The following is a 26754-nucleotide window of genomic DNA, read 5'->3' on the forward strand; positions in this document are numbered from 1 at the left end:
GTTAAAATTTAAAATTCTCAAAAGAAATAAAGGGAAAAAAACAAAAAAGAAGCTAATATATAAAAATATATTTTATCAAGCTTTAGGGGTGTTATACCAATTCCGTCTCAATAAGGGCGAGACGGGCCGGGCTCCGAAGTGCATTTTCAGAGAAGATATTTAGTGCGCCAAGGATGTCATGTCATGTCATTGTTATACTCAGTCAATAAAAATGTATTTTTTTTTAATGAAATTGGTTCCATCTATTTTTGAAAAATTGCTCTCAACTATATTGATTTTCATTGACATGTCATACCAGTGGTGACATGATATGTCCGGTGCACTCAATATCTACTCCAACTTCAAGACTTGACATGTTTTAAACTATCTTTCTAAATTTGCCTCTAACCCTGGATGATGATCCTAACCCAATATAATAGGGGTGAGACGGATCAGGACCCTAACGAGACGGGTTAAAGTGACATGTCTCTAATATATATATAAATGGCATCCCTAATTATGTGTAGTTACCTAACATTTCATCAATAGTGTGAAAAATAGTGTGAAATTGGATCGTATGAATCATGTATGTGTTTTAAATTATCACAATTGTGAGGAATGTTTCATTTACTACATGCTTGTGCTATTATAGACTTTTAACTTTAGGTTTAATTGATTTTTTTTTTTTTGCTGGACTTTTATTTAATTAATTTTTAACCCAATTAGCTTGGGTTAAGGATCCATTGGTTTGATTGTAAAATATATATATTTTTATTTTTTTGGTGTTTGGCAACCTCAACTTAGCTGCATTACAAACTATTCTTCTTCATTAATGAGGTTAGTCAATAATAATAGTAATAAGTGTTCATAATTTAACTCTTATTTTAAGATGTTCAGCAGCAATTTGATTCTTCACCTGTGATCTAAGCATAATCACAAATTGATCTACTACTTTTAATAACAAACACGAGAGTAGTATCTTCATGGAAAAAATTGTGTTCAGCTAACAAGGTTAATAATTGTCATTCGTACAAAATTTGAAAATACAATAAAATAAAATGATTAACCAAGATCTATATATTCACAACTCATGCTGGTTCACCAATCTTCGTTTCTTTGGTGACAACACCCGCTACTTCTTTGCTTCCAGGGGGATGTTCTTCAGTCTTCTCATGAACACCCTCCAAGTTCGAAGCATTTTCGTCATTAGATGAAAATCCACCTTCCTCAGAAAGCTCAGAACCAAAGTCCGACATAATTGATGGTGAAGGAGACGGACATCCAGAAGTCGCTAGATTCTCAGACCTCATCTTGTCTGCTTCTATCATACGTTCCGCATAAGCTTTGTAGTCAAACCCGCTTGAGTTTTTCCCACCAAATGCAGATTCCAGCTTGTCCATATCAAAAAGATCTTCCATTAACTTTCGGCTTTGTGGGTCGTCGGAGTAGACAAACTTCACTTTTTTGTGTGTCTTGGGCTCAAGAAATGGTTTCACCATCTGCAAGAAACATTGCTCATAAAATTGGAAAAGAAGATGAACTGATATGATTTTTTCATATGGAACAAGTGGGCCTAATATGTTTAAGGAACAAAAGCAGGGAAGGTAAAGTTTTAGTATTTTACTTTTTCAAAGCTGTGCTACTGCTTTAAGCTACTAATGTGTTTTTCTTTCCTGCTCAGAACATTGCTGTGTTCCTTAATGAATAAAAAAAGGAGGAATTTAGAAAGAAAGTGATCCACAGTTTGAGCTCCTCGAGATGCGCAAATACAATATACTCCCTCCGTCCCATAAAAAGTGTCATGTTTGAGTCACGGAGGGACGGAGGGAGTATTTCTTTTTATGGAATTCAAATGACTATTTTGAATTTCATTTACAGTCATAAATTTCAACTCTGTGCAGTAGCTGAGATAATGGTATTCAGTATTCCCAGATTAATTAAAATTATGTCAGTATCAGAATAATATGTAGAGTACAACCCTTTAACCACTGTCATTTTATAGATGCATATGAAGCACTTAATCAATTGATTCATCGGGTATGGTAGATCTAAAAGCTCAAAACTATCCAGCATTAAATCTCAAGGTGAGAAAATCATAATAAATTGCGATATGATGACCTACCAACCAAAAGGACTCGAAGATTTTAGGTGGATTGTAGAGGATTCCAAGGCCCAGCCTCTCTGGGTAATGATCCTGCAACACATTAGCTGTTACTTTAGTCACCTTCACCGATATGCATGCCATGTTCCAACCTTGAAAATCAATTAGCCAGATCATCTGCTCTTGATCTGGATTTAAATCCATTATGGCATTCTCCATGCAATATACCAAGTATCTGATTTGTCCATCTATCGAGCTTGTATTCTGACAACACGCAGTAATGTCATAGCCAAAACAAAAATTAGACTAATAAGGTAGTAATGGTATTAATTGATGTAGTCTGAGATGTGCTTGTCATCCTATAACATATACGGCATATACCTTCTTTTTTTTTTTTGATAAGTAACATATACGGTATATACCTGGAAACCCGGTCTCATGATTAGAACAGGCCTTCCATGCTTGTCACAGTAGTTAGCTTTATAAATTTTTCCAGTCTCAGCTTCTTGAGCAATGTGTTCCTAGAACCAGGAAAAAAACTATAATCTAAGAAGCAGTAAATTATATGCATATGGAGCCCATTTCATAATCATCATTAGTAACCATGGTCATGGATACAAGGTCTTCACTGTAACGATCCAACACCAAATTAATTTTGTTAATTTACGTTGCTTGCATGGGAGAGACTTATTGACCAACAACTAAGGTGTGAAATTACAATATTTTACAAGCAACTGGGATTTGTCCAGGGGAGGATATGTTTTTTAAATATTTGTAGAAAACCTACAATATGGTCCCTGCAAATACTGTAAGAGTTCTATAAAAGAAAGGAATTACAAATACATATATTGGCATGCTAAAGGACAGATAAGATAAATCTGTAACCATGGTAAGAACAATTGTGTGATAAACGTGTGAGTTTCAAATTATTGTAGATTTACATCAAGGATCAACAGTAAGCTGATATTTTTTGGATTAATCAAAACACATTCAAGATGAGATCCCCTGGTGTGTGCTATATGTTGATGATATTGTTTTGATTGACGAGACTAAAAATAAGCGCTTAATAAGAAATTTGGATAGAAGCTCTAGAATCAAGAGGTTTTAAGATGAAAACGACTAAAACTGAATATATGGAATGTAACTTTAGTAAAACTAAAATAAAAGTAGAGAGGCAGGGAATGTCAAAAATACAATTATGATACAGGCTTGGAAATATATTTATGTGAACGTTTCAAGTATAACAATAACACAAACTACATTTACTATGTATTAAATATTAATATTTATAAACAATGTTGCCATAGAATTTATTTTCAGTAACATGTCTGATATAACATGCAGTAATTTTTCTGCTAGACTATCGAGCTCACTCTTCATTTTACTCATACTATATTTAAACTTAGGACATTGATGGAACTCTAATTGAAGACAATCATTACCTGGCACTAAGATTTGCAGTTTCAATTTATTTAAGGCTTTTATCCTAGATCTTCAATAATGTTATTTATCAGCTATAAGTATTGTATTTCAAATCATCATCTGATAAAATTTGTAAGGATTGTTGTATTGTATAATTAAGTCCTGCACGATTATAAGACGGCTATTTCTTGAGCTATATTTATTATGTCATGGAAAAGGTAGGTATTTTTTAATTAAATTAAGAGAATAATATTGATAATTGTCATCATACCCCAGTCCTATTCTTACCTCGGGATTTGAGTCTTGGTTTTGTGCCAGGCCTTAGGGCTTCTGGGTTTGAGGTGTGACATTTCCAAACTGAATAACTTCCTTCAGAAAAATGAAATATAAAATCTAATCCCAGCAGAACTAAAATAAAAGAAATAGGTCCAATGTTTAGCTACTTAATTACACTGTTCAAGCTCATGTATGAAATTGAACTTAATTTCATCCAGCAACTTTGTCTGACTGTATTGGGCTTCGTGTTGGGGGCAGTGGTAAATGCCCCATGTTTAGAGAGGCAGATGGCATTAGTGTGGACCATGGAGGACGTCGACGCCCACAGACCTTTGGAAGTGGTCGTGTTACTGTTCAGCTAATACCAATAGAATGGGAAAAGAGAGAAGCTATAGTTAAATTTCAGAGGCATTAACAATTATTAGTGTGCACAATAAATGCCAAAACTCTATAGCTCAATAGACTTTAAACACCTCTCAACAATGACCCCTCTTTGTCCATGTGGTGTTCAGGCTTGGTATATTTAAATCATGAATTTGATTACAAGAAAGAAAACCAATAAGCAATAAATGCATACCCATCTTATCTTCTCCGGCTTGTATTCCAGCCTCCATTTCAAGGTTTCTTTGAGCATCCTGCTTGCCTTCTTTGTGTTCCAGTTCCTTGCTCGGAGGTACCTTAATATTGATTCATCTGAACACAATATTGGAAACTTGTCGGCACGAGGACCGATCAGCTTTCTGATCTCGTTGATCTATACAGAAAGGCAACCCATCAATTCACCAATTATACATCCTCCCAAGCAAACATTTTATTTTGACGTTCCATAGGCCTCTAAATTACAATAAAGTTTCAAACGCACATAACAAATGAAAGAGAATCACTAACTGAATAAGATCATTTTTGTAACTAAGTGGCCTAATGAAGGATGTAATTAAGGTATTAAAAATCAATGTGGAATGCCATTGGACCAGAAAATTTTCCAGACACAATAGAGAACAGCACATACTTGTAAATGCATGAAAATGCTTGGATATATTTGTACAACAGATGCATACGCATGGCTGAGGCTACTAAATAATCACAAAAGAAAGAAAGACTTGTGTAAACCAAGAGTTCACATCTAGTGACATCTTAATATCTTGAAAAACAACTACAAAGAATAATTTAAGGAATACAAGTAAGGCATAATGATAACATATACCATTGTCACAAATGTGTAGCACCATAAACATGGTATACCACATAGCATAAGAATACCTGATCAGGCAACTTGCAAGTTATTGCAAGCTGATCTAGACATATAGATCAGTGCATTTGACTGTAAGCCTATATATTTGCAACATTTGCCTATATATTTGTAAGTTGCAACATACTATTGAATCTAGAAGCGTAATCAAAGAAGATATACAATTCAAAGATGAGGAGTGGTGCTTTTCTTTCAGTAACTAATAACTATAAATTTGAATCAGGCCAGTAGCCCTACATGTACGTGATTTAATTTGTAAAATTGGTAAATGACACAAAATCTATTAACTTGAAAATGTGATTAATATTTCAATATGTTTCTCAGTAAATTACACCGAAACAAAGCTGTTTAAAACATGTTTCCGTCGAATCTAGTGGAAATGATCGATAACATTGAGAGTCATGCATCCAGTTTCCAATTAAAGTTTGTCAGTTGAAATTAAAACCGAAAACCCTCACGCTTGTAGGTGACACATTTTTGTGCCTTAAATAGTTGGCCCTTGCATTAGTTACTATTGCACATGTAATAACTGTTTTTCCAGTACGCATGTGTAATATTGTCATCATTTCAAGGCTCATTTTTTTTTTTTTCTTTTTTTTTTTAAGCCATAAAATTATTACATGTGCATTCAGGGGGAAAAAACTATTAGATTTGCATTAATAATTAAGGGACGTGTAATAATTTTATGGGTTGAATATATATATTTATTTCCTTTATGAAGTTTATGATGATGTAATGAAGAAAAAACCAATACTAATAATACTTTAAGATATTGTTAAATACCTTAGCTTGCTGTTCCTCAAATGGCAGAGACTTCTCTGAACCACTACCATGCAATTTTTTGGAAGACATTCTTTCAAAATTTGATGAAGATAGGATAGGTCGAATTGGTTTTACAGAATCAATCACCAAGAAAAAACTGCACATTTTCAGACGTAAGATAAGGCATTTAACAGACTACCAAATTCCAAAACTATTCTATAATAGCAAAAGACAAGAAGAAATAAATCTGTAATTATGTTGGTTGGGTTAGAATTTGTTTGAATAGGCTCTAGGAAATTTAATGCTTTGTTTGGTTGGAGGGATGGAAAAATGGATGGAAGAGATAGGCGGAGGGATGGATGAAGAATCCCTAGGGAAGGGACTGTGTTTCCCCCATTTTTTGTTTGGTAGAATGGAATGGATAGTAGAAATGATGGATGGGGTGATACTTTTTTTTTTTTGGTTGGAAGGAAGGGAAAGAGAGTTTTTATATATATTTTTACCAATATACCCTCCCTGTATAAAATAATAAAAGGTAGATATCCATTTGATTTATTTTTTAAAGGTTAAAATTGAAAATTGTATATGCGTAGGTAGTTATTCATTTTCTCTATCCTCTCTTCCCCCCAAAATTGGGGGAATAGAAAAACAAGAAGAAAGGAGGGATGCTTCATGCCTCCTTGCTTCCTCCCTCTCTTCCCTTCCCTCCAACCAAACACGAAAAGCTTCATCCATCCCTCCTCTCATCCATCGATTCCATCCCTCCTCAATCCTTCCCTCCAACCAATCATAGCATAAAAGTTAAGCCTTCCTACAATGTTGTTTGGATGCCTTTTATGGTTTTGGGTAATATCAATGACATACTAATTTGCATTGCTAGTCCAAGGAAACCAGAATCGTTTTTGGAGATATCTATTTAGGGATGCCTATTGAATTCTAAATCATTTCATATGAAGAGTCCAACCATATTGGACATATAAAGTTGGTAGTGTAGTGCTTCGCATGATCCTTATCTGCTGCATAGATAGGTCACCTATAATAATTGGAGGTGCCAACAAGCTGAAGTAGACATCATTACACACATGCAATTTCTCTATATTTCTTTTCTTTCTTTTTCCCTCTTCTGCTGACTTATCCATCAAAGTGCCTTCATTGGCGCCACTGCAGATGGAAGGTTCTCACACTTGCAAGAACACCACTCTCTGCAGAAGGGAATGAATATTATGACAAGTGGGTAAGACTTTTACCACCACAGTAAGCAAGCTGTGTTAATTTTATTGGATACCAAATCCTAAGGGGTTGTTGTACTATAAATATTTCTCAGGAATAGAAAGTGTTTCCAATCTCCATACAAGAAAAGATATTAAAGCATAACAAGCAACAATCAATATAGAAAAAAAGATTAAAAAAAAAAAAAAAAGAAAAAGAAGAAGAAGAAGAAGAAGATGAGAAAGAACCCAAAAAAAAGAGGGTCAATTACCCTAACCTTCCCTGAGGTTTATTCTTTGCACCCACAGATTAAACTTTGGTAAAAAAATTGGTCAGAGAGTTGGCCAAAAATAAAATTAGCCCCTATTCATTAATTGTCCGTTAAGGCTGTCAAAGAATTTTTTTGTTTAATATGAAAGTTGCCCATTGTTGGAATAAAATTACACAATTACCTCTACTAATTATTTTAAATGTCAATTTTATATCTATGTGATATAACAAAAATACCACTTTCTTTCTAACTTCTATATGACTCTCACCCTAAAATTACCTCTTCCCTCTTTCCGCAACTCCTGCCATCATAAACCACTGTGTGTGTGTGGGGTGGGGGGGTACCCATTTGTTCATTTTTGCATATTCTCCCTGCTTCTTCAATATTCATTAAAATCCTCTGGCCCTTCAATATCTTGTCTGATGGAAACAGGGAAGAGACTGTGAGTTCTTCTTAGAGGGGTTTTTTGAGAGGGAAGAAGGCTCAAAAAGTTCACTGAATCAAATTCATCAATTTGAAACCACAATTTAATTCAACCAAATTTTGCGCCCTAAATTTAATTTTGGGAAAACAATATTTTGTGCCCTAAATTTGAAATTGAAATCCATTGTCGCTGAAAGTGGGTCAAATATTGGTGTACGGCCATGGAGGAATCAATGTTGGCATTGAATGGATTTCCACATCTGTATATGTATGGATCTCTATACATATAACCTTTTTATATGGATTTAGAAGTCTTTTTAATCCTATGTTAGTCTGTCTCTAATCTTTTCCTCCCAGCATCTAAATTTAGACAGGAGTAATATTGAATAGCCTTTACACTTTTACTCTGTATTAACGAAACCCTAAACAATAATTAACAGCTCAGACATCTACAAAAGCACTTTATTCTTTGTGTAATTATCATAGTTAGAGACCACAAAGTAGCAATTTAGCCTCCTTTCAAACAAACCAAATAGCTAAATTAAATTATTTAAAAATAAATAAAAATGAAGAGAACAGTTTACTAGTTTACGCATGTTTCTGAATCAGCAAATGAGATGATATGAAATTCGAAATCATAAGAGTTCCAAAAATTCAAGCTCCAATGAGGTTGCATGTGGCCAGCCACCAGTGTAGCCAAGAACTTTACCCTTTTTCCTTTCTTTCCAAACAAAAAGATGGTTACTGGTTCAAAAAAGATGGTTATCCATCCAACATTCTTGACATAACAAGCAACAGACACACTGATTATTATTTTAAATTTTTATTTTTTCTATTTTAGACACGCTGATTATTCTCAATTGACAAATTTTTTTAAAAAAATACTCAATAATAGAGGGAGTTGGTTCAAATCTGAATCGATTTATGATCACAATTAATACTTATCAAAAAAATTTATGATTACAACTAACATAAAACAGATGGAGAATTAAACAGAAACAATAATAACTAAGCATTGCCGATCATACAATAAATATAATAAAAAATTCTAAAATCAACCAGTTTGGTCGAACCAAAGTTAGAACAAATCAAATGATGAGATGAACGAAAGAAAGAAACATATATAAAAGATCGATTCATGCAAAAGGAGAGAGAGATGATGAACATACCTTGTGTAGAGAAGCGTGTGGAGAGCCCCATGTAAGAGAATGTCCGTGAACAATAAAAATGATGAGAGAATATACGGATAATACTTATATGAATATTCAGCGATATAACCGAAAGAAATCAATGGGGGTATTGACCGTATTGTGGATATATATGTGACTGTGTGTATGTATATGGTGTGGTTTTAATTATTTCCAGAAGAATTGTAGTCTGGCCAGTTGTTGGGCGGAAGATTGTCAGTTGGAGTGACCCATTATAAATGAGTCCTGCTATTCGGGTGGATTCGGCCCAGATAGAAGTGGGACCCATCAGGCGGAACTGCCTACGACACTGCTGGTTTTTTTTTTTTTTTTCCCCGACACTGCTGGTTAAAATGGTTAAAAATCTCCTTTTTGGTTTTTAAAAGAGTATTGGTGAAATGTTAGTTTTTTTTTTTTTCTTCTTCTTCTTCTTCATTTTTTATTTATTTATTTATTTTACTTTTTGCAACTTGAATGATGAGGAGAAATTTTTAGAAAGTCGGATGGTTCGGATCAATCATCTAATTTGTATCGTAAATTTATAAATTTTAGAGTGAATTGCAGAAAAACTCTCTTGACTTTTCATCATTTACAATAAACTTACCTTTCAAATATTTGCAAGCACAAAACACCCTCAACCAATCCGAGGGGGTGATAGTCTATCTTTTGAGACTAAAATGTCCTTACCTATGCAAAGTATCAATACTAGATTCAAAGGCAGTATAAATACTGTTATTATATTGCAGGTATAATAACATTACGTATGATCATGGTGAACCTAAAAAATCTGCATATCAATAGTGCAATTAAGTCTTGATAAATTCGATCTCATATGACAATAGCAAAGCCTTTTTCCTGCTAAGTGAACTTTTATGCAGTGTGTCGCAAAAGTTGTCCAAATTATTATTATTATTATTATTATTATTATTATTATTATTATTTATTTTATAGGAGAGAATAAGCTGGTAATAAACATTTCTATTACTTGATCACCGATTCACCGGGTTAAGGGGGGTTTAAAAGAGTTGTTTTTGTTTTTAATTTTTTTATTTTGGCAACACATCCCTTACCTGTTTATTGCCAATTAAATTATATACCAATGACAATAGCTATTCCTATTGCCAATTGCCAGTTGACTCTGTGTTGGCTCAAGGCTCAAGCCACCCTTTGCTACGCAGTACACGCTAAGAGAGCTTGCTGACCAATTTTTTTTGCATATACATCAGTCCTATGTGAATGTATATATAAATGCATATATCAAGTTCACGACTGGATATAAAATTATATGAGTAAAAAGAAATAGAAAAAATTGCTTGCTGCTTTGCATAATGAAACACTAAATATGTAAAGGGCGTTTTTGTCTTAAAATATAGTCTGTTACCCCATTCAATTAGTTGAGGGTGGGTTTTGTGCTAAAAAAACATTTAAAAGGGGGTTTATTGTTGGTGAAAAGTCAAGAAGGTTTTTTTGCAATTCACCCGAAGTTTTATGAAGTTATTTAAAGTATCTAATGGTCTGAGACCATCTCAAAATTTCTCAACTTCCAACAACAATTCAAGTCTTTCTCTCGATTCCCGATATCAGTTATCCTTTCAAGTCATATAATCTTTAACTTAATTGTGCCTGTTTGAGCTCTCTTTTCATACGAGTTTCTCCACTTGTTTGAGGTGTTGTTTGGGAGTTTTTTTGCTCCGTGCCACTTGTTTGTTTGGTCCAATCTTGTCCCTCCCTCTTTTATTTCATTGTTCTTAGATTGAGCTTTTTTCATCCACCGGTTTCGTTTAGGTATTAATTTGAGATCGTTTTAAGGTGGGTTTGTGGAGTCTAGTGCTCTGGTGGGTCGTGTGGGTTGTTTGGTCCGATCTCCTTTCATAGGAGTTTTCTCCACTTGTTGGAGGTGCTGTTTGGGAGTTTTTTGCTCCATGTCACTAGTTTGTTTAGTCCGATCTTGTCCCTCCCTCTTTTCTTTCATTGTTCTTAGATTGAGCTTTTTTTATCCACCGGTTTCGTTTAGGTGTTAATTTGAGATCGTTTTAAGGTGGGTTTGTGGAGTCTAGTGTTCTGGTGGGTAGTGTGGGCTATTGAGGGGGTATGGCATGGTGGATCTTTGGTGATGATCTGGTCTTTTGGGAATTCGATGGTCCTGATGTCGGTGGGCTATTTAATAGCGACATACATCTAGATCTCTTTTTGGGCATTTTTCTAGATCTCATTTTCAATTGCGTTTTTTCATTTTCGGTATGTCTCCTTTTGGTCGTTTTTCTAGATTTCAAATAGTTCTTGATACAGTAATTATCATTTGGGTATTTTGGTGGTGTAAGCTCCCCTTACTTCTTTTTTCTACCTCTGTCCTATTATGTTTCTTGTTCTATATTTTTGGTGGTGGTGGTATGGTTCAGCTTTGGATTTTGGAGGTACTTTATCATGATCTATGGAGTGAACTTTGTTGGAGCTGTGCTGGGATGTGGTTAGTCTTCTGCTTTCGGTGGATCCTGTCTTATCATCTATTATTGTGGGGTATGCACTGGGTGCAGAGGTGGACTTGTTGGTCCTTTAGGTGCTTCCACTGTTTCAGTTGGATTGATCGCCGGTGGGGTACATGGATTGCCGATTTTTTCCGTCGGATTGATGCTGGTGTGGGATTTTTGGATTGTCGGTCTATGAGGTCAGCGTTGGTGTTGTCGGTTAGACTGGAGTCGACGTCATGGGTAAGGTCAGGGAAGCTTCTAGTGGAAACCTTAGGATGGATGGTGGTACAACATAAGCACATGCTTATTTCAAAATATCTTTTGACGTCGCTGCCTCCTATTATGATGGGTATGTTTACTTTTCCTTTTTTGAGTAGTGTTCAGAATATGTGTGTGGATGGGATATATTACCTTCTGTTGTACGTTTCACTCTTTGATCTTAGGATGTGTTTGGATAGACAGGGGAGAAAAGAAAAAAAATGATAGTATTAGTTATGAGAGAAAAGAAAAGAAAAGAAAGGATAGTAATAATTTCTATTTGTGTTTGGATAGATAGGGGAGAAAAGAAAAGAAATGATAGTTATTCTTGTTTGGATAAGATAGAGGAGAGAAAAGAAAAGAAAGGATAGTAGATAAATTACTTTTTTACCCTTTCATAACCATGGGACTTGAATGGAATAATAAATCTGTATATTGATTTGTGGAGGCTAATTTTGGTATTATCAAAATACCACTTAAAATCACTATGCTTTCTCTCCCTATCTTTTCAAAATTGAAGAGAAAGCAAATAAGAGATAAAGAGGGATAGCTATCCCTCCCTATCTCTCCCTATCCCTCCCTATTCCTCCACTTAACTTGCCCAAACACAAACTTACACTATCCTCTAGTTTATTTTCTCTCCCTATCCCTCCAAATCAACCCTACCAAACACACCCTTAAAGTCTTTATCCGTCTTCGAGCTGTGCATGGTTGTTTTTTCCACCTGTGTCAGTTGTACTTAACTGACGTTGGGGCTATGGTGCTGATTCTCTTTTCTTGTGAAATGCGCTCTTCTATGGTTTTATATCATATGCTATTTCAATTCTCTCTATTTGCTTTTTATACACTTCTGTTCTTTTCTGAATCCGTGGTATTGTGTAATTGTGTTAATCCTTTTTCTGTTTCTGGGTACTTCGCCTGAGGGAGTGATGAAGCAAGGCGTTCTTGATCAGTTCAGGGGTTTGACGCTGTCTTCGGCCGAGAATGAATCCATTCATTCAACTGAGACCCCACTATTGAAGGGGTTCAGTTGTGGCTGAAGGCCAAGTATCAGCACCTCATCCATAATGACTTCAAGTGTTTAAAGTGGTGGCGAACTTATTCCAATTAATTGTTCCGGATGCTTGTGTTTGTCACCAAGTTCTTCATGGTTGTCCTCGGTTGATTGATGGTGACTTAGTGGTTTTAAAGGCGTGGGAGGAGGGGCTATCCTTGGTTGTTTGATGGTTGTTTATTGCTCCAGAAACTGTTTAAGCTTAGGTTATCATGACCAGTGTCATGTATTTGCTTAGCATTAGGTTTTTATGGAGTGGTTTTGCTTTAGATGTTATGTGGTTCTACGAGATTTATGATGCTTTCTTGTATTGGGCTATTCGTTTACCAGAGTAGTAAGATAAAATAAAAATAAAAAGGTCTTTCTCTCAAGGAGGGTTACCTTATGACTTATTGTCAAAAATACCCCTGCCAAGTCAGTTTTTATTTTTTTAATTCTTTTTTGTTTTATATAATTCACTCTAATGGGGCTAAAAGATTTTTTTTTATTGCATAATAATATTTAATCTTATATTTTTTTTGCTACATTTATCATTATACTTTTAATTTTTTAAAAAAACATAAAATGAAGGAAAAAAAATTTTCATAGGGAAAATTGCATGAAATCCCCCTTCAATTGGTGGGCGTAATTTAATAAAAGTAATAAGATTTTTTGAACAAAAAATAAATTTCAAAGGAGGGTTTATTACTAAGGATTCGGCTCCTCTCAGTTAAAAGCCCCCTCTGAGCATCTGTGAGTATTAGATCAACGGTAGGAAGACCTGCCACATCATCATCCTAAAACAATACCCAAAACACTATCGTTTTATTTAATTAACGATAACGCCATCTTCAAACGGAGGAGCCGAATCCTTGTTGCAGCTAAAGCCCATCCACCAAACAGAGGGGACAGACCACCACCACTATCGCCACCGATTTAAGAAGTCATTGCTAGAACGCCTCATCCGGGACTTGGAGCCCCGCACCCTTCCTCCAAAAGAAAATCCGACTACGATTATCACCTTGACCACCACCACACCCACCATCGTTCAGACTCTTTACTATCTAAACCTCCCTTGACACCCATAGATCCACCGCCTAGAACCGCCACCGCGGGTCCGCGCCCAAGGGACAACTCTTTTCCCCTGTTCTTTCTCCCTCCCTTTTCGAGGGAAATATATGTCAATCAATTCTGCTTCCACGGGTGAAGGCTTGGGGATGAGTTGAGCAAGGATGTTCAAGGAATCTTACAGTTCAAATTGTTCCCTCCATTTGATTCATTTGATTACCGTTTGTGCCCATGTGTAGTTGGAGGAAGATTGGTGCTAAATTACAATGTATTTTGGCATGTAATTAATAATTTTTGAACGTTAATGATGCTTTTAAAAGCTTTTTGTTCATATTTTTGGTATTAGATTCATGTAATTTTTTAATGTAAATGGTTGAGTGTTCTGATTGTTACATAGCCTACAAAAAAAACCCTTTTCAGTGCTTAGAATTTGGTTATGGGATCCCTTGGAGTTGGGGTTGTAAAGTGGAGTGATTGGCATTTACAGAATAGGAAAGGAGACTTGGCATCTGATATTGCATTCAACTCTACAACATTGACAGATACAATAACAAATTGAAAACCACACTTCACAATATCTAATACACATTTAGAAGCTGTCAAATTCATAAACAACGAAACAAAGTGATTCAGAAAAATTTATGTAACTACATGGTTGTCTCTAGTACATTGAAAACATTAAAATCTTCTACAACATTGCAAGATTGCAATTTAAACAATGGAAAAAATTTGTCCAGACCAACAGCCAAAAGCTAAGAACAGCAACTTTAAGACTTTTGTTGCATCAATGAAACATTGTTGCTACAGCAACCAAGATCTAGATAACAAATCAGCAACTTCAAACACTTTAGACCATCAATAATTTCCAAAAGCAAAAGAGGAGCAGCTTTACTACAAAAACACACGAGAAGAACAAAAAATCAGAAAAAGAAAAACTAAATAGCAATAACATTACATAATTACAATATTGGATTACCTTATCTTTCAACATGAATGTAACTGCCATCACAATTCACATTTTAGTTGATGGTCTACTCAAGCAAGGAAAAAACATAGTTAATTTGTTACTTTACCAGCCTAAACACATTGGTATATTTACACCTAAAATGCAAAAAAAAATTAATAATAATAATAATGAAATATTAAGACTCACCCCACCATCACCATATGATGTTGTTCTAGTAAAACCATTGTTAGTTATAACTCCAGTAAGTCCTGTATGATTCATCTATACAATATTCCAAATTTTCTCATTAGATCATTCACGAGTCTTTCCTTTAATATAAATTCACTATTACCTGAGGACACAGTAGACTGTTTGAAGCTTGGGAGTATTGATTACTGTTTGAAGCTTGGGAGTATTGATTTAATATTTGTGGTTGTGAATATTTAACATTCATCGATGCATAAGCATTAGGTAACTCCCAATCCTAAAAAATTAAGTACGTAAGTTAGTATATAATAACAAAAATTTCTTATAACAAAACTGAAAATGCACTTACATTAAACTTATAGCACATAACTGATGAGTTGCTAGTATTTTCATTCAAAGATGTTGATTTAGTAGGTATCTCAGCACCCTAAAAAGATTAAGCAATACATTTACATACGATTTACATTTTATAATGGATTAATAAGAAGTATATCACATGAAAATAGATAAAAATACCTAAGATGGTCGAGTGAGAGAATTCCTTTTTTTTTCGTAGAGCCTTTTCAATTGGTGATTGGAACCTTCGCCGTCCCCTAGAGGCCTCTCTTCCCTTCAAACCCTTCACATGTATACCGTTTGACACATTTAAGAGATAACCATCTTCATTTGCACCGCAAACAATGAAAGAGGAGTTTGGATCAATATTTTCTTTTTGTTTACCACTGAAATTTAGCTTCTGAATGTCATGAACTACCTTGCATAAATTGTGTGTATGTTAGAGAGTCACTTTGTATGATTCATCAGTTTCAGCTACCAAAGATGATATCTTAGTAAACATATAACATAAGTTCTTATATCGAGATGCCATTCCACTCTTGTATCTCTTATCCACCATTCAAAATATATGCACTCGGTATTTCTTTAATATGCATGATTTTCCTAAGAATCTTTGTTATGTGACTACACAACACACCCATCATCTCAAATTGTCCACAATTGCATGGTAGAAAATTATTAGGGAACCTTTTGACTTGACACTCTCTACCTTGGTTATTGTCAACTGTATACATATAAATTTCACCATCCTCCTTGCAACCCTTTATATCAGCCTCCATTGAAATTTCATATTGCCTCTGAAACTCCTCAAATATGGCATTAGTGCATATAGTACTAGCATGCACTAGCATCTTCAAGTGCATCTTTATTTTAGGCAATTTGTAACATAACCCATACTCAGCTTCTAACTCTTTGTAACGCTTATCATGAAGTATTCTCTCAAAATGCTTAAAAACTTCTGGCAAATCATGGTCAGATTTTAAGTAGTCCTTTATACTAGCATTTAGGCTTTCACTTAGTTGTATGCTCCTCATGCCCGCAGACCATTCCCTTTTCAGGTATGCCTTTGCCCATTTAGTTATTAATTCAAACAATTTATGCAACCAAGTATTCTCACAGACATTATACTTGGATAGCATGTTGTCCCATGTATTAGTAAACTCATTTTCTTTCTCGTAGTCATCCATTAACTTTGTCAACACAGCTTTAATTCCATTTGAAGTTTTAAAAAGGATACTTAAATCCTTCACAGCATTTTGCATGATATGCCATGTACAAAGTTGATGGCATGTTTCTGGCATCACAAATGTTAAAGCCTTTGCCATTGCTGCATCTTGATCTATAAAAATAGTTTTCGGCTTCTTGTTAGACATTGCCTCCAAGAATGTTTCGAACAACCAAATAAACGAGTCAATGGTCTCATCATGCATTAGTGCTGCTCCAAATATAATAGTTTCACGATGATGATTAAGCCCGACAAATGGTGCAAATGGTTGGTTGGCTTGATTTAGTTTATATGTCGTATCAAAACTCACGACATCTCCAAACTAACCATAATCAATAATCATTATCCCATCCGCCCAAAATATATTCGTTATTTGCTCATCTTTATTTAATTGCACCGCATAAAAGAATGAGGGATGTTCTAAACATTGTTTCTGGAAGTACTTTAACAAGCTTCCTGCTTCTCCATATGCCAAATCTCGTTGTCGTTTAGATCGTATATAGTTCTTTTGATCTCGTTTAGTGTACCCAAGACATTCCCTTCCACCAGCATGCCTTCCCAATAACTCATATGTAGATTGCAAAGGAATACCAGACTCATTTGCCAAGTCCACTTCAATTGTTTGAGTTGTAGAAAGTTTGCGTTGTGATGGCATCATATGAGCACATGCTTCCATACCCAATGAATGATTATGTTGTTCCACAAATTTATTAACCCAAAATTTTCCCTTACTTCTGTTTAGTTTAATGTTCATCAAAGCACCATAACCCATCCTAGTCTCGGCTCTAGGATTCTTTGTCAAATAGTCTCGTTTGTCTTTCCTTCGAAAACCTTCCTTACAACAAACATACAATCGCGACGTAACTTCTCCTATGACAGGACTTTTGTTGGCATGATCTTTTCTCACGCTGAATCCAACTCTACGCCCGTACTCGTTATAAAATTCAAAAGCCTTTTCTTCATAATCGAACTCCATTCCATACTTAGGTTTCCAATCAACTTCACTCTTATCCATTATGGTAGTATCAAATATGCAACTAAACTGTATAAAAAAAATTTGGAATAATTCTAAATGTGCAAGTATAATTTTTTTTTTTTTTTTTCTCTCGTACAAGTATAATATTAGACTTTTATTAAATTAACATGCTTGATATTAGACAATCAGAAAGGTTAGTAGGAAGGCAGTGTCTTCCATTACTTAAAATCTCAACTGAAGTTTTTTCTTTCTTTTTTTTTTTTTTTTTTTTTTTTTTTTTTTTAAGATCTCCTCTTTATTCAGTTACTTCAAACTATGATACAAAACATAGTTATATGATTTATTTACACATAGCATAATGTAACAAGAAATTGTTAAAATAATTTATCTCAGAAACATTAGGAGCAATGTAAAATTTAATCTATAAATCATAAAAAGAAAGGCTGAAACACATAAAATATTTTAGATTAAATTAGTGTAATTTCACATAAAACCCTAAAAATTAAATTTGCGTAATTTCACATAAAATATTTTAGATTTAAAATACTGAAACACAACCTCCATTATTTCACTCCTCCAAAAAAAAAAAAAAAAAATCATCTAAAATTTGGAAATAAATCTGAATTCCTTGTCCCATTTAAGAGTAAAGGGTTTTGAAAGAGAAAAATAAACATACCTTCAAAATAACAATGCTTTAGTGGAACTTTTGGGCTAATTCGCTCTCAACAAAGGTCAAACAATTGATCCACTACACAGAGAAAGGGCAAAGAGGTTCTAGATCTATGATAGGTATGAAATTCTCTGAAAGCTTGAGGAGGGTTTTGGAGACAAATATTAAGATCTTTGGACAGATAGAGATCGTGAGTTGGGGAGGAAATTCAAATGGAGGGAACAATTTGAGAGTACCGTAAGGAGGGAAAATTTGAAAGGAAAAAAAGAAGAGGAGGGAAAATTTGAAAGGAAAAAAAGAAGAGGAGGGAAATCGAGGGGAAATTGTGAATAACGTTTGAAGATGACGTTATCGTTAATTAAATAGAACGATGGCGTTTTGGGTATTGCTTCAGGATGATGATGTGGCAGCTTTTCCTATCGTTGGATCTAATACTCACAGATGCCCAGAGAGGGCTTTTAACTGAAAGGAGCCGACTCCTATTACTAAACGCTACAAGTCAATGAAGTTTTATGAAATTCACCCACAAATTATCATTACTAACTTTTTCAATAGTAGAGTATGATAAAAATATATATTAATATTAAAGAAAAATATTAGTAGGCGGGGTGGAGCAGTTTGAGCTCATTACCTTAAAGATCACAAGTTCAAATCCTATCCCGCGACAATTACTTGGAGCAAAATGTACTGTCTTAAAAACATGTATCTCTATAAAAATTAATTTAATTAATTATTTGTTTGTTTCATTTCCAACAAATCGGTTAGAATAATGCAAGTGTGCATTTTCTAATTGCAGGAAAAATACTCTTGCACACTTTTACCCACAGCCGAACTTCAACTCCTCCCCTCCCCTTCTATTTGAGGATGAAAAAATTATAAAATTTTTGGAGTAACCAATTTGAGGAATCTCATAAATGAGAGGGCATCTTACCTCTCTTCTACATGAAAATCCACACAAAAAAGTTTGTCGCAACAACTTGATTTCCATGAAAATTAATTGAAAGGGTTTGCTTGGTTCAATTTTTAGAGAACAATTTAATATAACTGAAAATAAAAAAATTGTACGAGAAACTTATTTGGTTGCAAGTAGTTTTCAAAAATTCAGTTAAAAAAATTATTTGTTTATAGATAACTATTTTTTTATTAGTTTATATATAATTATCTGAAAATTATTCTCTAAATTACACAGTTTTTAGAAAATAAAGCAAACTGACCCTTAATTTTAACTCTCACCTTTACCTCAATGCTAAATAGGATAATTTTTAGGACAATTGAAATGCTTGCACGTGGAGGATATTCAACACGATAAGAAATCATACACAAAGATTCAACACAATTTAACCTAATCAACAAATGATAAAATTATTAGTTTCCACTATAATTGTATATTTTTACCCCTCCATTCACAATTGCATGTGTTCATGGGAAAACAGTGCAAAAACAACATATTAATTACGAAAAACTTTCTAAATGACATAATTAAATGCATTCAATTGATGTTTGTTAAATTGAGAAAGTTTTCAGTGCATGTGTGATAATCATGTTATTTGATATCATCAATTAATTATGTGTTATCATACAAATAAAACACACTTAATTTACGTAGTCATTTGATATCTTCAACTAAGTAGTATATGTTATCATACAAAGGAAACACATCTATTTACGTATTAAATATGATATATGATTATAAAATGTTTGATCAATTGACAAGCACAATATTCAAAGTTCATTGACAAAGTCAGTTTAGCTAATGAAAAATTAAATAAAACTTAATGACACCCTGTTTATATATTCATATCGATCTATGTACATACTACCTAGTGTCATAAAAAAATTTCATGATGAGTAGAAGAACTAGTCTTGATGTTTTCTTTCTAGTTCTTACTTTAACAAATCATTGATTCAGCGTATCAGCCACATCCTAAATTCCTGTGAAGTCATCCACTTGATCAATTAATTACAAGCAAATACACGTTTGCAACCCTTTAAAGAAACCACAATCTTCCACTTACATCACAAGAATCAAACATATAAATTTATTTTAGTACTCTAGATTACTTAGATAGTTTAGCATATATTGTAGGTAAGTAATGGTTCTTGTATTAATTTGTTGCAGTGAATTACTTAATCGAGTATTTTTTATTGGTTATTTATGTATGATACAAGTAAATGGAGGTCCCACTTTCTTATTTACTGCATAGATGGACCAATTAAAAAAAGTAGGTTTGTCAATTCACTGCAACAAATCGATGCAAATATCATTTTCCATTATAGGCAGGCTACATACATGGACTGATCTAGACAATTATGTGGAGGTGAGGGGGAGAACAATAATAGTAAGGTTGGTTTATTTATTTATTTATTTTTATTTTTATTATTATTTTTTTTTAATGAGGGCAATATTAAAATTTTATAGATATATAATTTAAAAAAAAAAATTAAAATCACTATTATATGGTACTAAAAAAGAATTTAGAGGCAATTGCCCGAAAAGTTCATGCCTGGCATGCTGTCAATTTGAAGAGTTTATATGTATAATATTAATAATGATTCTTAGACCTAATAGTCTAATCGAAGAGTTTAATTAGCCGGGAGAGTCTTAGGCCAAAACAAACAATGAATAAGACTCTTGACTATACTCGTCGATTAGAGTACTATTAAGTTTGAATAGTATTGTTTATATATGTGCACATATATGCAGGTGTTACATGATGTTACATGCATGGACATTTTCTGTGCTGAAAATCTCAAGAACCTTATCATCGACGAGGGTATCGTAAGCTTGGGTGGGATAGTAGCCATGGACGCTTTCATTATAACCATGGTTGTAGTAGTTATAGGTGGTGGAGAATGTAGATTCATCCAAATACTGGGATGCATATGGATAGTACTCACTATCATATGGAAATGGCCAAAACTCTGCCCTCCTTCCTGTTCTTCTCACAACCTTTAGAACCCTTCTCTGATCCACATATCCAGTCACAGTTACCTTTTGCTTATCCATGTCTATTTCCAAGCTATCAACACCTGCATATATGTGCATCCTTTAATTAATATTTACACCGACTCTCCTCAGGTTTCGTTAATAGACAAACAACCTCACCTGTCAAAGTTGTGGGATGGACAATGTTATCATTTCGTGTGCAATTATGTTTTGGTCCTTGTAAATATTGCACTTCGGTACAATAAATTAACATATCTTCAAAGGGCAGAACTGGAATTTGAAAGTTACAAATTTGTTAACATCAATATTTTTTGTCATTGACTGTTAATGGAGGGAACGTATGTGTTATTCATATATAAATCTCAAGGAAGCTATAATAAGTATAATTTGGCAAATAATGAGGGCGATCAGTGTATTTTGATAAAATTTCAAGTGGGTCAATGTAATTTATCCTAAAATCAATTATACACATTTGTTTTTGCGTGTGTATTTCTATGCATAAAGCAAAAATCGAGTACAAGCACAATCTGGAAGGGAAAAAAAAAAAAAAATCTTGTCAATTTTTAATCTCCAGATCAATTGGAAAGTTGAGAATTCCTAGGACAAATTTTAAAAAATGATTGATTTCTTTCTTTCTTTCTTTTTTTATTTTTATTTTTATATTTGTGACAGATGTTTTGAACTAGCTTAAACAAGGTTCCAATCTTATTGAGAGTTTCACTCAAAATCAGAAATTGTTGAAAAAATAACAAAATTATTTATTTCAAAATCGTTACCCTACCAAAATTTCGGTGAAAAAACTGTCATGATTACTAAAAACTTCAAATTTTAATGGGACTCAAAATAGCTTTCAATCTCTCCCTTGGAGAGGAGGATCATATTATCTAGACGGACCAGGCTTACCTGCCATATTGTGTTAATATCATTGGTCCCTACAATGTTATGGTAGAAAATAAGTTAAAACATAAAAAGAGAAATTAGGCTATGTTCGAATTGGAGTCCTAAAATTAAAATTGGTGGAATTAAAAAACAACAATTTACAAAATTAAATTAATTTTTCTTTTTTTTAATTCTATCAATTTCAAAATTCCAATTACATATAACTAAACGCATCCTAATGATCGAAATTCAACAGATGAAACACTTGCCTTGTAATTTAGAAATGGCTCTTCGTACTCTTTTCTCGCATCCATCACAATCCATATGAACCAGAAGCTCCACAATCTATCTTACAAATTAAGAGAAATACAAAGATAAAAAGAAAAAATAAATAAAAGATCGAGAAGGATATCGAACTAGTTCATTAATTTGCAGAACTGATGTGTACCAAAGAATCAATATAGCTATATATATATAGCTTAATTGGAATTAAAAACTCCTAATAACACAGATTACTTACGGACATGGCATTGGATAGTCGTGTCGTCGTCTGCCCAAAACACCAACCGAACATGATGATGAATTATTGCTTAGATAGCTATTGCTGGTTTAGAGAGGCTGAATGCGATCATATACTTAGATATATATAACTTGTAATATCATATTAGCAGAGAATTGAGATGAAGTAGGATGAAAAGAATCAGCAAAAGTTGATCAACTTATATATGACTTTTGATCTCTTCATCCTCTTGCTCTATTATCTCCTGCAACTTTATAATAAAGCAACTTGGTTTCTTGACAGGGGGAGATATATACTTTTATATATGTTTGTGTGTGTGTATATGTAGATGTATATTTATATGTATAGAGTGTGCAACAAGCTTAAGGTTGCAAGCTAATGTCTCACTGTAACTTAATTGGATGCATGGTTTTTAATTCCAAGTATATTTTCTGTCAATTTTTTATTTTTTTTATATTGATCAGATTTTTGCACATAATTTAGATTACCTGTTGATTTTCAACCTTGATTTCAATATTGTATTCTCTGTTTAATCCAATTTCATGAAATACCCGTACGCAATCTTAATTTTTGACTTAATATACCTACTCAATTTTCATGGTATAAAAGAGTATATATATATAACTAAGATGAAATTTCAAAAGAAAAATGAAGTACCGTTCAAATCATTTCAATCCAAAAGTTACGGGGGTCATCATCATCATACTTATTTATTTATTTATATATATATTATAATATTTTTTTTCAAAATTATATTATATATTGTTGTTGTTGGAGGAACTGATCTTTTATTAATTCTCCATTTTATTTTCCATTTTTCATTAATTTTGACATTTTGTATACCATGCATTTGCCCTCATTTGTTATCTGATATTTGTATGTTGCAAGTTGAAGGGCCAAGTTTAGATGGGGAATAGGGGTTGAAAGCAACATTAGCATTTTATTTTGGCATAAAATTTGTGTGGTTTGTGTCATGATCATATGCTCAAATGTCACGTGTAGTGTAGCTTTCATCCTTCACAACCGTCACTCTCCGGTCTCCACCCGATCCATGCACCCTCTATCTAAATATATATTCATCTATATATATACGTATGTGTGTGTATATATATATATATTTAGTTTAGTCTCTGTCTCTCTATATATAAATAAATATACAAGTATATATATATATATATATATATATATATGCTTCTAGTGGTCAACTAGTGTCAATACCATAGCACCACATCTTTAAACTGTTGGTCTCGCACTCAAGAGAGAATCTACTTCAAGTTGGAACAGAGTTCCAATTAAACCCTGTAACAGCAATATGAAATTACAATTTTACACCTTCTCTTTTGGTGACAGAAGAGCTTCATTAACGAACAAACAAATATACATATCGTTATATATATATATATATATATATATATATATATATATATATATATATGCAACTACCTAGCAAAGTTTATTGACCTTGGGCCATGAAATCAGGGGCGGAGCCAATTAACGCCCAAAGAGGGCACGTTGTCACGCCCCGCCTATGGAGGTTGTGCCACGCAGGTGACACGCAGACGCTGAGGAGGACGCTGCATGGCAACTACATGGCAAGTGGAGTTTCTAGAGTCTTCCGGAGTAGTCTAGAGTTGTGTGGAAGATTCTAGATATGTGTAGTATATTCTAGAAGTGTGTGGAAGGTTCTAGAATTCTCCAGAATTGTGTAGAGTAGTATGGAGGGTTCTAGAATGTTGTAGATATGTATGGAGATGTGTAGAAGATGGAAGAAGATTCTAGAGAATCAATCTCCACCGTTGGTTAGAATGCATCCTAGCCATCCATTAGGGATGGGGATGCCTATAAATAGGAGTAGGACTTCATTTTGCAACCAACAAGTCCTAGAGTGAGTCTTGAAAGCCTTGTAGAGAGCTTGAGTGTTAGCCTTGTACAAAGCATTCTTTGAAGTAATAGAAGTGTTCTTTCCTTGCCAACTTAAGTGTCTTAGTGTGTGTGAGTGTGTAAGTCAAGTGAGGAGAGGGCGAGGGCAACTACAACACTAGTAAGCGCACGAGGGGAGTGTGTTGGCTAAGGTGTGCACGGGAGTTAGGCTGACCAAGTACTTGCGAGAGTGGAAGCAACGTCTTGGTGCCGCACGGGAGCAGCTAGAGTGGTGCTGAAACTCTAAGCCCGTGACAGTTGGTATCAGAGCCAGGTTCGTCAAGGGAGCTTTGTTGGAGTAGACATGGCTAGCGGAGGAGACCACCAAGTTCACATCTTGGAGCAGAGCTTGGAGGAGAAGCTTGCCACACACTTGGTCTACACGGAGACCAAGTTTAACAAGCTCGAGAGAAGGAAAGGGACTTGTATGATCAAGTAGACGACTTGCGCGTGGAGATTGCCAAGTGCAAGAAGGAGTTCTCCTAGGCGCGCGAGGTCGTGGTGAAGCCAAAGAAGAAGAAAGCGCCAGAGCCCAAGGAGTACGATGGGGCAAGGAATGCGCGCCAGATTGATAACTTCTTCTGGCACATGGAGCGGTACTTCGAGTGCATGGAGATCAAGGATGATGAGGAGAAGGTGCAGACAGGCACCATGTACCTTACGGACACTGCCGCTCTATGGTGGAGGCAGTGCTTCACCGGTAGAGGCGCAAGAGCAGTTGACACATGGGAGGTGTTCAAGAGGTAGCTCAAGAGGCAGTTCTATCCCGAGTGCGTTGAAGACCTCGCCATGATCAACCTAAGGCGCCTGAAGCAGAAGGGCAGCATAAGAGAGTATGTGAAGGAGTACTCCAACTTGATGCTGGAGATCCCAGAGATGCAGGAGCGGCAACGCGTGTGCTTGTTCATTGATGGGTTGCAGTCTTGGGTAGCCATAGAGCTGAGAAGGAGGGAGCCTAGAGACTTGGCATCCGCAATGGCTATAGCGGAGCGCCTTGAAGACTTTAGGCGCGATGATAAGAGGGCCACCTCTCCCAAGAGGGACCACGGCAAAGGTGGGGGAGACCATCGTTTCAAGAAAAGGGGCTCGCCCAAGTCAAGTGATGATGAGCACAGCGATGAGGAGAGACGCCCACGCCATGATAAGGGCAAGGACCATGGAGAGAGGTCTAAGGCTAGTGGCAAAGGGGAGCGCCGCGATAAGGGAAAGTGGGAGCCGAAGTGCTACTTGTGCGAAGGGCCGCACATATTGCGACACTACCCCAACAAGAAGACCATGAGCGCCCTTGTGAAGGATAAGGGCAAGGGCAAGGTGGACGATACGGGCAGCGATGAAGATAGGTGCATGGAGGCTATGCAGATGCTGAATAGCATAGCGCATGACACCAAGAAGAAGGGCAAGGCAAAGAAAGTAGCTGGGGTGCGCTATGTGGATGCGCAGGTTGGTGGCAAAGCCGTGCAAGCGTTGGTGGACACGGGCGCCACACACAACTTCATTACCCCAGAGGAGGCGCAACGACTTGGCTTGGAGATACGTAAGACAGAGGGATGGATCAAGGCCGTCAACTCCGAGGAGGCACGCGTGAGTAGAGTGTGCAAAGAGGTGAAGCTATGCATGCAAGGATAAAAGGGCAAGGCCGACTTCCAAGTTGCGGAGATGGACGACCATGACATGGTGCTGGGGCTGGAGTTCATGGACAGGAACAACGCCGCGCCACTACCATGCCTTGGTGCGTTGATGATACTTGGAGGTGAAGAAGGCAAGGCCGCATGCATGGTGCCGCTCGTGGGCAGGAAGGAGAGTCCAGAGGTGGCAGTCAACACGATGGAGCTCGTGAGGACCTCACATCTCCCGAAGGGCGCTTGTACGTTTGGGCCAAGGACATATGCGCAAGTGCTGATGACCTGCGAGAGGCTGGGTCAGCTGAAGAAACCGTGACGAGGGCGTCACGGAAATGGGTGGGGGAGAATGTCACGCCCCGCCTATGGAGGTTGTGCCACGCAGGCAACACGCAGACGCTGAGGAGGACGCTGCATGGCAACTACATAGCAAGTGGAGTTTCTAGAGTCTTCCGGAGTAGTCTAGAGTTGTGTGGAAGATTCTAGATATGTGTAATATATTCTAGAAGTGTGTGGAAGGTTCTAGAATTCTCCAGAATTGTGTGGAGTAGTATGGAAGGTTCTAGAATGTTGTAGATATGTATGGAGATGTGTAGAAGATGGAAGAAGATTCTAGAGAATCAATCTCCACCGTTGGTTAGAATGCATCCTAACTATCCATTAGGGATGGGGATGCCTATAAATAGGAGTAGGACTTCATTTTGCAACCAATAAGTCCTAGAGTGAGTCTTGAGAGCCTTGTAGAGAGCTTGAGTGTTAGCCTTGTACAAAGCATTCTTTGAAGTAATAGAAGTGTTCTTTCC

General features: G+C 35.5%; 3 protein-coding genes across 5 annotated transcripts; all 3 read right to left on the bottom strand.

Annotated features, from left to right (window-relative positions):
- Positions 1 to 959: 959 nt before the first annotated feature.
- LOC132293708 (uncharacterized) lies at positions 960 to 9075 on the bottom strand. Of its 3 annotated transcripts, XM_059791294.1 has the most exons (7): positions 8862 to 9075; positions 6823 to 6991; positions 5811 to 5946; positions 4356 to 4532; positions 2503 to 2601; positions 2102 to 2344; positions 960 to 1478 (listed from the first exon to the last, which is right to left on the bottom strand). In XM_059791294.1, exons 3-7 carry the CDS (start codon positions 5877 to 5879, stop codon positions 1068 to 1070), a joined length of 999 nt encoding a protein of 332 aa, XP_059647277.1. In that variant the 5' UTR covers positions 5880 to 5946; positions 6823 to 6991; positions 8862 to 9075; the 3' UTR covers positions 960 to 1067. The 3 variants fall into 3 exon arrangements, with proteins under 3 accessions (XP_059647277.1, XP_059647275.1, XP_059647278.1); XM_059791292.1 differs by lacking the exon at positions 6823 to 6991; XM_059791295.1 differs by lacking the exons at positions 5811 to 5946; positions 6823 to 6991.
- A 5054-nt stretch (positions 9076 to 14129) lies between these two features.
- On the bottom strand, positions 14130 to 17435 carry LOC132295660 (protein FAR1-RELATED SEQUENCE 5-like). Its single transcript, XM_059793963.1, has 7 exons — positions 16748 to 17435; positions 15891 to 16630; positions 15209 to 15286; positions 15005 to 15136; positions 14860 to 14934; positions 14450 to 14507; positions 14130 to 14302 (listed from the first exon to the last, which is right to left on the bottom strand). Exons 1-7 carry the CDS (start codon positions 17433 to 17435, stop codon positions 14130 to 14132), a joined length of 1944 nt encoding a protein of 647 aa, XP_059649946.1.
- Positions 17436 to 19834: 2399 nt separating this feature from the next.
- Positions 19835 to 22684, bottom strand: LOC132293709 (heavy metal-associated isoprenylated plant protein 45). The gene is made up of 3 exons (XM_059791296.1): positions 22413 to 22684; positions 22162 to 22237; positions 19835 to 21096 (listed from the first exon to the last, which is right to left on the bottom strand). Exons 1-3 carry the CDS (start codon positions 22464 to 22466, stop codon positions 20774 to 20776), a joined length of 453 nt encoding a protein of 150 aa, XP_059647279.1. The 5' UTR covers positions 22467 to 22684; the 3' UTR covers positions 19835 to 20773.
- Positions 22685 to 26754: the final 4070 nt, after the last annotated feature.

The sequence above is a fragment of the Cornus florida genome, unplaced genomic scaffold (assembly GCF_030987335.1).
Source record: "Cornus florida cultivar Cherokee Brave unplaced genomic scaffold, ASM3098733v1 CherokeeBrave_3.0.0_Hap2_Chr02, whole genome shotgun sequence".
In the NCBI taxonomy this organism is placed as follows: Eukaryota; Viridiplantae; Streptophyta; class Magnoliopsida; order Cornales; family Cornaceae; genus Cornus; species Cornus florida.

What these genes read in the sequence shown, in the direction of transcription:
- LOC132295660 (XM_059793963.1), bottom strand. Translation starts at nt 17,435, where the DNA reads ATGGATAAGAGTGAAGTTGATTGGAAACCTAAGTATGGAATGGAGTTC. An exon ending in GATAATGATTATTGATTATG is followed by an intron (nt 16,631 to 16,747) that starts GTTAGTTTGGAG and finishes TATTTGGAGCAG; the next exon opens with CACTAATGCATGATGAGACC. An exon ending in GCTGTTCTTAGCTTTTGGCT is followed by an intron (nt 14,303 to 14,449) that starts GTTGGTCTGGAC and finishes TGAATTTGACAG; the next exon opens with CTTCTAAATGTGTATTAGAT.
- LOC132293708 (XM_059791292.1), bottom strand. Translation starts at nt 5,879, where the DNA reads ATGTCTTCCAAAAAATTGCATGGTAGTGGTTCAGAGAAGTCTCTGCCA. An exon ending in TTGAGGAACAGCAAGCTAAG is followed by an intron (nt 4,533 to 5,810) that starts GTATTTAACAAT and finishes CTTTCTGTATAG; the next exon opens with ATCAACGAGATCAGAAAGCT. An exon ending in TCTTCGAGTCCTTTTGGTTG is followed by an intron (nt 1,479 to 2,101) that starts GTAGGTCATCAT and finishes TGTTTCTTGCAG; the next exon opens with ATGGTGAAACCATTTCTTGA.
- LOC132293709 (XM_059791296.1), bottom strand. Translation starts at nt 22,466, where the DNA reads ATGTTCGGTTGGTGTTTTGGGCAGACGACGACACGACTATCCAATGCC. An exon ending in GACTATCCAATGCCATGTCC is followed by an intron (nt 22,238 to 22,412) that starts GTAAGTAATCTG and finishes TTTGTAAGATAG; the next exon opens with ATTGTGGAGCTTCTGGTTCA. An exon ending in AGCCATTTCTAAATTACAAG is followed by an intron (nt 21,097 to 22,161) that starts GCAAGTGTTTCA and finishes ACATATATGCAG; the next exon opens with GTGTTGATAGCTTGGAAATA.